The sequence below is a fragment of the Amblyomma maculatum genome, chromosome 2 (genome assembly GCF_055883805.1).
Source record: "Amblyomma maculatum isolate TAMU_Amacu chromosome 2, ASM5588380v1, whole genome shotgun sequence".
Taxonomy (NCBI): domain Eukaryota; kingdom Metazoa; phylum Arthropoda; class Arachnida; order Ixodida; family Ixodidae; genus Amblyomma; species Amblyomma maculatum.
In genome coordinates, this window is record NC_139345.1 from 39,130,735 (window position 1) to 39,143,910 (window position 13,176).

Sequence of the window (13,176 nt, forward strand, 5' to 3'; positions counted from 1 at the left end):
GCTTCCACGTGGTGCACAGTGAAGACCCTCAAAAAACAGCTAGGCAAATATCTCCTTTTGTCGTGACCAAGACATTGACTGAAGCAATAGGCCAAGGATACAATGTCAAAAAACTTCCAAATGGCGACCTTCTCTTGGAAATTATGTACCATCATCAGAATGAAAAACTCCCAACAGTAACCAGCTTTGGGGAATGCCCAGTTAATGTCACCAAACACCGCTCTCTAAACATGGTGAGGGGAGTCATTTCAGATGACGACCTAAAGTACCTAAGTGAAGAAGAACTCCTTGAAGGACTAAGAGAACAAAATGTCATCAATGTGTTCAGAATTAAAATCAGACGGGATAACAAAGAGATACCGACCAGGCACTTAGTCCTTACCTTCGAATCGAGCACACTGCCCGAGGCTGTGGAGGTAGGGTACACGAAGATAAAACTGAAACCATACATACCTAACCCGCGCCGCTGTTTCAAATGCCAAAGGTATGGCCACGGCTCACAGACTTGCCGAGGCCAACTTACATGTGCGAAGTGTGCCTCGCACGATCATCCCGCTGAGAACTGTGAATCCGAAACGCATCTTTGCATCAACTGTGAGGGCAGCCACGCTGCTTACTCACGAACCTGTCCAACATGGAAACAAGAGAAAGATGTCATCACACTAAAAGTCAAAGAAAACCTCACTTACAGGGAAGCACGTAAGAAACTCACGTCCACTCACACCCCAACTTATTCTGTTGTGACGCAAAAGGGGGCGGCGTCACAGCAGTCCTTGGAACCTGCCCCGGTGACACACGGTGCACCTAAGGCAGGGACCTCTACGTCCCCGGTGGAAGTAGCTGGGGCTGCTCCACCACCCCCAAAGCAGGCTGCGCGGGCCTCTAGGTCAGCTGGCCCCAAGGTCTCTCCAGTAACGGCGAGATCTACCACAAATGTGTCTGTGCAGTCTGCACAATCGTCCAGCACGTCCGAGGACGCAATGGACACAACAAACGACGACCGTCCGGGGCCGTCAACATCTGACAGGCGACGGAGCTCCTTGGAGCGAACTAGAAAAGAAAAGGCCCGAATCACCGGGCCAGAAAAAACTTAGTCTCTCTACCTTCCTCATATAAAATGGCGTTCTTAGTCCATTGGAACTGTAGAGGACTTTTAAGAAACTACAATGATATAACAGACCTTTTAAATTCACTGTCCCCTGTGGTCCTATGCCTACAAGAGACCAATCTGGGACCTCAACAAAAAAAAATTTTAAAAAAGCACAAAGTGTTTCGATGTGACAGAGAACAAGCAGGTCGCCTCTCCGGAGGCGTTGCTATTGTTGTGCAGAGCAGTATTGCAACGCGAGAAGTCCATCTCAAAACTAATTTCGAAGCTGTTGCAGTTACTGTTGTTCATTATAAAACAATCACAATATGTTCTGTCTACCTTCAACCTCATGTCATTGTTACCCTTCACGATTTAGAGGAACTTTTAAAACAGTTACCTGAACCATATATTTTAGTTGGAGATTTTAATGCACACTCCTCCTTTTGGGGGAGTGAGCAAACAGACAGTAGAGGACGTATTTTAGAAGATTTTTTGCTGTGCAACAACGTCTGCCTCCTGAATACAGGTAAACAAACATATTGCTCCCCAAACTCAGGAAAAATGAGCTGCTTAGATTTATCATTTTGTTCACCATCAATTTTCACCGATTTTAAATGGGACGTTCTCGACAACCCATATGGAAGTGATCATTTACCTGTCATAATAAGTCTAACATCCTCACCATCCATCACTCTAACCAAACCACGGCGATGGAAACTTCACTTGGCAGATTGGACACTTTTCCAGTCCAAAGCTGACCTCATAAAAGTATTTTCAGAAAATCTCAGCATAGATGAGCTGAATGAAGAGATTACAGCTTGTATTATTGCTGCAGCACACCTAGCTATTCCACAGTCCTCGGGAAATGTACAGCAAAACCATAAAGTGTGGTATACACAAGAGTGCAAAGAGGCAAAAAGAAAACAAAATAAAGCTTGGGGAATATTCCGGAGATATCCCACACATGAGCACCTTATAACTTTTAAAAAGGCCAGGGCTAAAGCACGGTGCATTCGCCGCGAAGCTGAAAAAGCCTCATGGCAAAATTATGTGTCATCTATAAATAGCTCAACCACATCTAAAAAAATGTGGGAGCAGGTTAATAAACTAGACGGCAAATACTATCCTTTCAAGATTCCCTTTTTAACAACTCCTGGTACACAAACGAGTGTAGAAGAACAAGCAAACATATTGGGGGAACATTTCGCTACAATCTCTAGTTCGGCACACTATACACATTCCTTTATAAAGTATAAAACAGCAGCCGAAAAACAAAGACTCCCAATAGCTGGAGGCACAAATGAACCGTTTAACTGTTTAATTACACTTGAAGAAATAACTAGAGTATTAAATGCCGGCAAAAAAACTGCACCAGGACCAGATGAAATACATTATGAAATGCTTGCTCATTTGACTCCATTGTCAGTAGATGCATTATTGAAATTTTTTAATAAAATATGGATATCTGGAACAATACCAGAAGCCTGGAAGACAGCCGTTATAGTACCTCTCTTAAAGCCTGGGAAGCCCCCGGACTCCCCAGGCAGTTATAGGCCAATAGCCCTGACGAGCTGCCTTGCAAAAGCTTTTGAAAGCATTGTAAATACAAGGCTCATGTTTGTTCTTGAATCCCGGAAACTTCTTGATACTCATCAGTGCGGCTACAAAAAAACATGTTCAACTATTGATCACCTTGTCCGACTGGAAAATACTATCCGAGAAGCCTTTATCCATAAACAGCATTGCCTTGCCATATTTTTTGACCTCGAAAAAGCCTATGACACCACGTGGAGGTTTGGGATCCTGCGTGATTTGGGAGAGCTTGGCATTCGCGGCAAGATGCTAAAATGTATAAGCGACTTTCTCTCTCAACGCTCATTTAAAGTACGTCTCGGTTCTACCCTTTCTAAAACCTTCATACAAGAAAATGGTGTGCCTCAAGGATGTATTTTAAGTACTACTCTGTTTATAGTAAAAATTAACAGTATAGCAAAAATAATCCCAAAATCCGTTATGTACTCTGTCTACGTAGACGACCTTCAGATTGCATGTACATCCTCCAATGTGTCAACATGTGAGAGGCAAATACAGCTCACAGTGTTGTAACTGATTCAAATCGTTACGGCTGTTGTAGTTTTAAGATAGCTTCGTTTATTTACAACAACAATTGAGAATCAAATACAACATCTTTAAGAGGGGAGCAAGAGCTCGGAAATACACATGCTTATCGATGGGGCTCCCCGTTCGTTCTGACCGCCCGCATTCTTTTCTCCCTCCGGTTGGAGGGGTCCGCGGTCCGCTTGTTCCGGCGTTGGCCCCTCTCCCATGGCATCCCGCAGAGGGTGGCCCGGGGAGGAGCTGTCGCCGGCCATAAATTGCTGAAGGCGTCTGTTTAGTGTCAGGCGAACACTTTACACAAAGGGAGCAAAAAAAGGAGAGAAAAACGCAAGTTTCAACACTGCCCCGCCGAATGAGCTTGCTCATTCTCCGTTTTCGAAAAGCTCTAATGGGTACAGTAGCTGAACGGGGCGTCGTATCGTTTTCCCCTGCGACATCCTGACTTCACACGAGCGAACTTTGCCGTCGCGCCCAGGATTTATTGCAGCGATGATCCCGCTCTTCCAGAGCAGTCGCGGCCGGTTCTCTCGGACCAAAACAACCTCCCCAACTCGAGGATTCGCGGAATTGGTCCGCTTAGAGGCGTACGCAGAGCGCAGCTGCCCCAAGTATTCTCTCTGCCATGCCTGCCAAAACAAGTTCAAGATCTGGCCTCTTTTCTTCCAGAGCGCACGCAGCGAAGCCGCGGACGTCTCGATGGCTCGTGTTTCGGGCGAAGGCAGAGCAGTTAAGCGTCTTTCGGTTAAGAAGCTAGCCGGTGTCAGCGGGGCGCCGTCCTTAGGGTCCTCGTAAGTGTACGTGAGGGGTCTGGAATTTATCACTGCCTCTACTTCAGCCAAAACGGTTGACAGCTCAATAGCGTCCAGGCAGTGAGGTCCGATCGTTTTCCTCAGCGCGGTTTTCACGCTACGGACTAGCCTCTCGTAGAACCCGCCCCACCACGGCGCCCGCTCAGCGATAAATTTCCATTCTATGCCTGAATTGGCGAAATGGTCCTGTGTGTCAGGGTGTCGCAGGAGCTTCCACAAAATGCCCATATCTTTCGCGGCTCGTTTAAACGAAAGAGCATTGTCGGAGTAAATGATTCGGCACAAGCCTCTTCGCGACACAAATCGTCGGAACGCCTGTATTAGACGCTCCGTACTCATGTCCACAACAAGTTCAAGATGCACGGCTCGCGTCACAGCACATGTAAATAGCACAATATATGACTTCAGCGTCCGACTGTTCTCCCTCACCATGAGGGGTCCGGCGAAATCCAGGCCCACGACCTGGAATGGGTCTGCTTGGGACGTTCGATCAGGTGGAAGGAGCCCAGTCGGTGCATCGAAATGAGAAGCACTATACCGCCTACACACCACACACGACCTCACCACACTTTTCACCAGCTGACGGCCGCGCACAATCCAGTACTTCTCTCGAAGCTGTACGAGTGTGTCCCTGGCGCCTGAGTGGAGCAGCTGTCGATGGGCTTGGTGCACCAACAGAGATGAGTATCTATGCTTCTTGGGAAGTACAATCGGGTGCCGCTCATCGTGCGTTGTATTCGCTGAGCAGATCCGCCCTCGAATTCTCAGTAGCCCGTTTCGATCTGTCCAGAGCGTGAAATCTTTCAAGGGAGAGTCGGTCGGGAGGCGGTTGCCTTTCTTTGAGCGCTCGAGTTCCTCAGAGAATGCACACCTCTGAGCCCTTTTCAGCCAAAATGTTTTTGCGTGTTCAATTTCTTCCGCGGTTAAAGGGCCTGATGTTTTGTCAGCAGTCCGCAAATTTCGCACAAATCGGAAAATCCAGCCTGTTACTCTGTTTACCCTCGACGCTGAGCTGAATTTCTTCAGATCCAGCAAGTCGTCTCCTTGATCGCAGGTGGAATTTAAAACACCGACCTCCCTTTTCTGCTCAAGCTCTTCAGTCGTGAAGTCGGCCGGTTTTGGTTCGGCTGGCCATTTTTCAGCTGCGCTTGTAATCCACGGTGGCCCGCTCCACCAGAGCTCGCTGGACTTCAGTTGTGCGCTTGTCAATCCCCTGGTCATGAGGTCAGCAGGATTCGTTTTCCCTGGGCAGTGCTTCCATGTCGTGCCTTCCGTGTTCTGCTGAATCTCAGTTACGCGGTTTCTGACAAACTCTTTCCACCTTGCCGCATCTCCACGGATCCAGCTCAGAGTAATCATGGAGTCCGTCCACAGATACACGTTGTCGATCTCGACTTCGAGATTGGCTTTCACAAATTGGTAAAGTCGTGACGCCAGCAATGCAGCCATCAGCTCCAGCCTTGCAAGTGTGACAGGTTTTACTGGAGCCACACGGCATTTAGACATTACCAAGGTGGATGTGCACTGCCCAGTGCTGTTTTCGGTGCAAAGGTAGGCTACGGCGCCGTAAGCCTTTGTGCTCGCGTCTGCAAATATATGCAGCGTCCTGCGCACCGGGTCTCCTGCGTTGTTTGCATCGTAGGTACGGGGGATCTTGAGATCGTTAAGTGACGAAAGGTCCTCACACCACTTGATCCACTTCTCCAATATGTGATCTGGCAGCGGTTGGTCCCACGAAAGGTTCTCTTTCCAAATCTCTTGAAATAGCGCCTTCGCCCTCATCGAGTATGGGGATAAAAATCCAAGAGGGTCGTACAATCGTGCTGTTGTTTGCAGTACAAAGCGCTTGGTGTTTATCCTTTCCTTGGAGAATTCAATGATCGGGTCCAGGGAAAAGGTGAGAATGTCTTCGTTTGCCTGCCAGGTGAGACCAAGCACCTTTAACAAGTCCGCTGGCTGACCTAGCGGCCTTTCGTTCGGGCAACTTTCCTGGAAAATTGACTTCATCCTCTCGCTGTTCGATCCCCATTTATGCAAACGCATTGAGGCTGTTTCAAAAATGCCGTTTGCCTGCTCGTAAATTTCTGCGGCTTCTTCATCGTTGGCAGCGCCACACAGCAAGTCGTCGACGTAAATGCTTCCCTTGAGAAGCTCAGCAGTATCGGGGTATTGGTCTTTGACACTGTCAAAGTGGTGTCGCAGCGTCGCCGCCAGCAGGAAGGGACTAGACGTAACTCCAAATGGCACACGTGCCATCCTTAACACTGCGGTTTTGGGGAGCGGTTTGTCCGTCTTGGGGCTGCTTTCATACCAGAAAAACCGCAATGAATCCCTGTCTTCAGGAGCCACCCTAACTTGTAGAAATGCCTTCTCCACATCGGCCACCAGCGCGATTCGATGGCGTCGGAAATTCAGCAGCAGCCGAAGAAGCTCTGGATTTAAATTTGGTCCGCATTCTAAATTCTCATTAAGAGATTTTGCTCCCAATCCATGAGCCGACGCGTCGAAGACAATTCTCAACTTTGTCGTGCTGCCGCTCTCACGAAGTACAGGCTGGTGGGGCATATAGTAAATATGTTGACCGTCGCTACAAGCCTCATCGGGCACGATCTCCGCTATGCCTTCGGTCATCAAGCGTCGCACCTCGGCATCGTACTCACTCATTAGAGCAGGCGTCCTGCTCAGTCTTTTCCCCAGCTGGCGGAATCGTTTTTCTGCTACTGCTCGATTGTCTTGAAGATTGACTTGCTCCTTCCAAGGAAGCTTCACCTCATACCGCTGATCAACAACCTTTACGGTCTTGGTAAAGCCTTCCCAGAGACACTTGTCGGTGGTATCTTCCTGTGTGTCCGAGACTCCAATGCTTTCCAACTCCCAGAAACATCTCAAAACAGGTTCAACTTGTTTGTCTGCAACCGTCGTCCTTAGCACGACTGCATGGGCGCAAGTGACATCTTTGCAGGGGAAAGACGTTTGCCCCTGCACTGCCCAGCCAAACACTGTTTCGAGTGCCGTTAGCCTGTCGCCCAGTTTTTTAACCTTGCCAGTTAGAAACTCCCAAAAGTGATCTGAGCCCACCAGTACGTCGATCCCTGCTGTATTGGGATAACAGCATTCGTCACCCGGTGGCAAAGAAAGCTCGTGGAGAGTCTCTATAATTCGCTTATCTGGACAAGGAATGGCCTGTTCGCATATTGTAGGCGTTTCTAAGGCTTCAAATTTGAATTGAGTTTTCGGATCGTCCTTTGCCAATAGACACACTTCAACGCGCCGGAATGTGCGCTGCTTTTGCTGTCCTCCGAAAACCCCAATCGATAGTATCTCTGTTCCGAGCAATTTGCAACCAAGTTTTTTAGAGCAGTCTTCTGTTATGAATGTTCTCTGACTGCCGCTGTCAAAGAGAACTCGAGAAACCTTTCTTGCTTTACTTCCCTTGTTCAGGGCTGTCACGGTAGGCATTAAGACGGTGCGGTGAGTGGGTCTTCTGATCCTGAAGCGTGCAGGTTTACTGGTTGCACCCCTTCGTTGACCGACCGTGCGTTCTCGGCTTCGTTTATTGCAGGGTCGCATAACGCTGTCGCGTGTCTGCGCTTGCACCTTTTGCAGCTGATATTGACTCTGCATTGCCTCGAACGGTGTCCATGCTTCGTGCACCGAAAGCATCCGCCTTTCGCTGTTAATATCGTTTTTCTTTCTTTGACTGACATCTTCGATTGGCACTCTTGGCTGTCATGACCTTCCGATTTGCAGAATACGCATTCCATGCAGGATTCTGCGCCATGCAGGGCTGAGGCGGAAGAAGGGTGAAAGTTCCCTCGCTGAATTCGTGCCTTGTGCCCATCAAAATGAGAAGGAGGCTTACCATGCATGTCGTCAGGCCTGTCCTCCATCGTCCTCTCGCGACTCTGCAGCTCGAAGCAGAAGAACCTCAGCAGAGATTGCAGAGGCGTCACCTGTGCGGGGTCTGATGGCGAGCTCGTTGACCCAGAATCATCGCTCATCGTTGACGCTGTTGCCTGGTGGGCCTCAGCATATGTGCGATGAAAGTCCAGGATCAACTCCTTCGGCATAGCACGGAGAATGACGGGATACAGCATCGCCTGGTAACCACATTCGTCGATGCCCAGCGCCCTGAGTCCCCGCATGTGAACCTGTACATCATCATATAGCCGCCGCAAGGCCGCCACGTTCTTCGCAGATAACACAGGTTTCACGTCAATCAGGCCTTGCATGTGATCTTGAATCAACGCTTCCCGATTCCCAAAGCGCTGCTGCAAAATGTCGACCGCGTCGTTGTAGCAATCACCTGATGCTTGCAGTCCGGCGATAGCTGTCTTGGCCTCCCCTGTCAGCAGCGTCTTTAGGTAATTTAGGCGATCTATGTTGGAAAGATCTGTGTTCTTGTGAACTGCCACCTCGAACTGTTCCCAGAATGGCTGCCAGTTTTTTTGTTTGCCGTCGAATTTGGCCAGTTCCAGCTTCGGAAGTCTAATTTTCTGAGCCGCGGGACTGGTACCAATTGAAGCTTGATTCCGGATATCTTGAGTCCTGATTGCGTGTTCAGCTTCATCTTTTCTCAATTTTAGACGGCAGATGCAGGTAGTCACTCTGTCGCTATATTCAATGACTTGTTCAAATTCAGCTTCTGCTTCATCTTCTTTAACGGTAGGTTCTATTGCCGCATCCACATCGTTAAGCTGTTGCTTCACCAATTGCAAACGTTCGATGAGAACGCTCACCTTTTCGATGGTGGGCGGTGGTTCGGCGCCCAAGATGTCGTCCGTTTCTTTGGTCAGCCGCGTCGCTTGGCTTCTGATGGTCTTTCTCTTTTTCCTCAGAACATCCATGTCGCTGCTGTCGTTGGTCGTTTAGTCGCTGGGTCCGGTCGATAGTCCTGATTTCCGTTCCCGGGTTTCGGCACCAAAAGTTTGTTTTACTGTTGTAACTGATTCAAATCGTTACGGCTGTTGTAGTTTTAAGATAGCTTCGTTTATTTACAACAACAATTGAGAATCAAATACAACATCTTTAAGAGGGGAGCAAGAGCTCGGAAATACACATGCTTATCGATGGGGCTCCCCGTTCGTTCTGACCGCCCGCATTCTTTTCTCCCTCCGGTTGGAGGGGTCCGCGGTCCGCTTGTCCCGGCGTTGGCCCCTCTCCCATGGCATCCCGCAGAGGGTGGCCCGGGGAGGAGCTGTCGCCGGCCATAAATTGCTGAAGGCGTCTGTTTAGTGTCAGGCGAACACTTTACACAAAGGGAGCAAAAAAAGGAGAGAAAAACGCAAGTTTCAACACACAGTAAATAGACTGGCAACGTGGGCAGATAAGAATGGCTTCAGGTTTTCTACTCAAAAGTCGGTAGTTGTTTTGTTCTCTCTCAGAAGAGGACTGCACATTGATCCCACCATCCACCTTAATGATGTTAAGCTACTTGTAAAGCACGAACATAAATTTCTAGGGCTAACTTTTGACAGAAAGCTTTCATTCCTTCCCCACATAAACAACCTAAAAAAGAAAGCTTCGAAATCTCTCAATATATTGAAAGTCCTTTCACGTAAACACTGGGGATCTGACAGAACATGTCTTTTAAAAATTTACCGCTCTGTGGTTCGCTCATGTTTAGATTATGGCTGCATAATATATGGATCTGCAAGGCCGTCATATTTAAAACGACTGGACTCTGTACACAATTCAGGCTTGCGTATTTCAACTGGTGCATACAGGACATCCCCCATAAACAGCTTATATGTAGAAACCAATGAACCATCTCTTACAAGCCGAAGAAACATACTCACATGCTCATACATTTTAAAGATCCGTTCACTGCCAAACCATATCTGTTACCCAATAGTTACAAAATGCCAGTCTCGAACACTGTTCATAAACAAACCTCAAAAAATAAAACCACTTCTGCTCCGCTTTGAAGAGAAATGTCAAGTTTTAGACCTAATGGACTCATTACCTAATATTACCCGAAAACCTGATCCACTTCCACCATGGTACTGCCTGCCGTCTGTATGTGACTTCACATTAAACCAATTCCAGAAAAACCAAACACCACATGAACACATATTGCAGGAATTTTTAGCCCTAAGTGAAAAGTACAGACAATGTGTGGCATTCTATACAGATGGTTCAAAATCTGCACAATACGTCGGAAGCGCAGTGGTCCAAAACAATTGGAATAGAACAGTACGGCTACCACAGTGTGCATCCATTTTCACTGCCGAGTGTTATGCAGTCCTCATGGCCCTAGAAAAAATTAAAATTGAAAACATAGAGAATAGTGTCATTTACACTGATTCTTTGAGCATACTAACAGCATACAATCATAAAAATGCAGGCAAATCGCTTATTGGTGACATCATACACAGCATAAAAACAGCCACAACCCAGGGACATACTGTAAAGCTTTGTTGGGTTCCAAGTCACATAGGAATTGATGGAAATTAAAGCGCTGATATATGCGCTGCACAAGCTCGACATATAGAAATGAAGAAAGTGCACGTTCCCTACAAAGAAGCAGTCAAGTTAATGCAGTCTAAGCTAAGAGATAGATGGCAGTCTAAATGGAATAATGAAGAAAATAATAAGCTACACCTAGTAAAACCTGTCATATCTGAATGGAAGTCATGCACACACCAAGAACGATTCACTGAGGTCATTTTATGTCGCCTCCGTATTGGACATACACACCTTACACATGGTTATATTCTTAGAAAAGAGGAAATACCAACATGCGACCTTTGCGGAGAAACTATCACAATTAATCACATTTTATATTCCTGTACAAAGCTAGAAGAACTAAGAAAGAAGCATTTTCCAATATTTTATTCAGAATATATTCCTCTTCACCCTAGCTTACTCATAGGAGAAAATGCTCTTGTTAATATATCATGCGTTTTTATGTTCTTAAAAGATGCCAACCTTCTTAACAAATTATGAGTTTTAATTACCATATTACCATCTGCTGCATGGACAGCAGATCTCATCATGTGTTTGGCGCATGATAGCCTTAGATGCTTATGTGCCATAAAACACAACACACAACACAACAACCTTTGTGTAGATGTCGCGGTTTTGAATGGAGTCTCAGAAACTTTTTTGAAATAAATTTTCTCACCATAAATGGGGCGTTTTATGCTGCAAAAATGTCAGCATACCCAGAAAGAGGCAGAAAATTAATTTTTTACCTAGAAATATAGCTCAGTGGACATGTCTTGAGTATGCCTTTTAACCGTATTGCAGCAGACGAAAATGTTGGTGCTGTTTGCTGTGGCCGTCAGTGGTTTCTATGCCTGTCTTCTTTGTTACTGTTTGCTAGTCATTGTATGTGTGCCCAGGCTCCTAGATTTATACAGTGAGTTGATTTGTAGCTGCTTATTTTTTGTTTGTGTTTGCTCAAAGGAACAACCAGCCGATCAGTGCACCAGTTCCTGTGCCAGCTTCTTCTTTACCCGTGCCAATAAAAAACAACAACAACATTGGCTCTGGTCTGGAGCACCCATCGTCGGAAGAGGTGCTCTCACCGCCCACATTGAAAGGCCCTGACATGGAGCACATTTTCAAGTGCGAGGAAGAGCCAGCAGTCGAGGAAGAGCTGAACGCTGCTGTTGCGCCACAGAAGATGAGCAGCTCTCTGGACAAAGGACTGGACAGCCTGCAGAGTGTGAGCTCTGAATCTGAAGATAAGAGGAGTGCCGCACTTTCTGTCAAGTTCCCAAGCCTACAAAGCAGCTACCGCCTCAGTGAGCCAAACTTGAGGGCATTCGAGGCACGCTCGACACTCAAGGAGAGGCAGGTGGCACCTGATGACCTGCTACCCGTGCCACCAATTGTGTACGATGCAACAGAGGAGAGTGGGTCACTTAACAGTGGTGACGGCACTGTGGAGGTTGCCGTGGACACGTTGTTTGACGCAGACCTTACGGCAAGGACGGAGCAACTAGCCAGTGTGGTGCGCAGCTTTCGGACATACTCATCTGTGTCGTCATCTAATGGACCAAGCCCCAAGCCTTAGCATATTATGACTGATTTAAAAACAAACTGTTTATAGTTTGAGTTGTGAAAGCCATCACACATAATTTGCATTTCATTTGGAGCAGTGCATTTTTGGCTGTGCTGGTACAAAAGAAATATCATTTGCTGCTGTAGGCCATCTGGCAGCTTCTTTATCTGTTTCCAGTTGAGCTCTTAGGCCAGGCGCAAGTATTTTGAGTGCAGCAAGCTATTTGTTATATATGCCAACCCTGTGACTTTAAGTCAAGAAACTGTGCGGTGTAATCTGCCTTGCTTTCTTGCCTTCTCATGAGCATAGGCACTGTGGAACAGTGTCCTGTGCCCCCAAATCATACAAGTAGTGACACCAAATGTGCCTGTCACTTGCAAATATCAAGAGTACAGTCTGTTCACACTCATTGTAAATTAACATGTAAATGCGCCAGTTATATGTGGTTAGTTTGAGGAATTTGTGATACAAGCTCTTACTAGCATATTCTGCAGATGTGTTATTTCGATATGAATATGGGCCCTTCCGCAAGATGTTTATTGGTTGAGCCCTTGTTAATTTTGCACTAATTAGCGAGACATGTGCAGCCACACTAGATTCAACTGTGATGCTATTGATGGAAGTGTTTTGTGAACTGCCATGTCGTTGCCAGGCATCGTAATGGTGCACGGTGCAGCAACGTTTTTTCGCTAGTTATGGGCTTTTGGTCCTATACGAGGTAGATTTATTGTGATATCAAATTTTTTTTTATTACTTGAGTGCTTAGGCACAAGAATTCTGTAGGTAATCTGAAACAAAGTAATCGTTCTTGCTAGTCATAAAAATAAGCCTACATGTATTGACTTTGGTTGCTTGTGAAGTTGAAATTAAAAGTGGACAAACTATGCAGCACGTGCCTGATTTGTTATTACTCATGCTCACAAGTGCGGGCCATTCAGCAGCCAAGAAATTTGCTATTATGATGCCTCGTAGCATTTGAATCTTTTAGCACGACACCAATGAATTGACTGACAATCTTGGAACATAGGGGCATTATATGAAAAAAAAAAAAAAAAAGAGTACTTCCACAAAGCCACCAAAATATCAGAGAATCCATCCTGCCACCGAATTCTTATCTGTTGTAGGCCGTCATTGCACCCACCACTGCT

At 46.7% G+C, this 13,176-nt stretch overlaps 1 protein-coding gene across 2 annotated transcripts in view; it reads left to right on the forward strand.

The window, feature by feature from the left end:
- The window catches only part of Uvrag (UV-resistance associated gene), a 48,501-nt gene extending 35,585 nt beyond the window's left edge, over positions 1-12,916 (forward strand). For both annotated transcript variants that reach the window (XM_084593932.1, XM_084593933.1), the window contains exon 14: positions 11,428-12,916. In XM_084593932.1, coding sequence (XP_084450058.1) covers positions 11,428-12,040 — 613 coding nt within the window. In that variant the 3' untranslated portion in view covers positions 12,041-12,916. The remainder of the gene's footprint in view (positions 1-11,427) is intronic.
- The last annotated feature ends 260 nt before the right edge of the window (positions 12,917-13,176 follow it).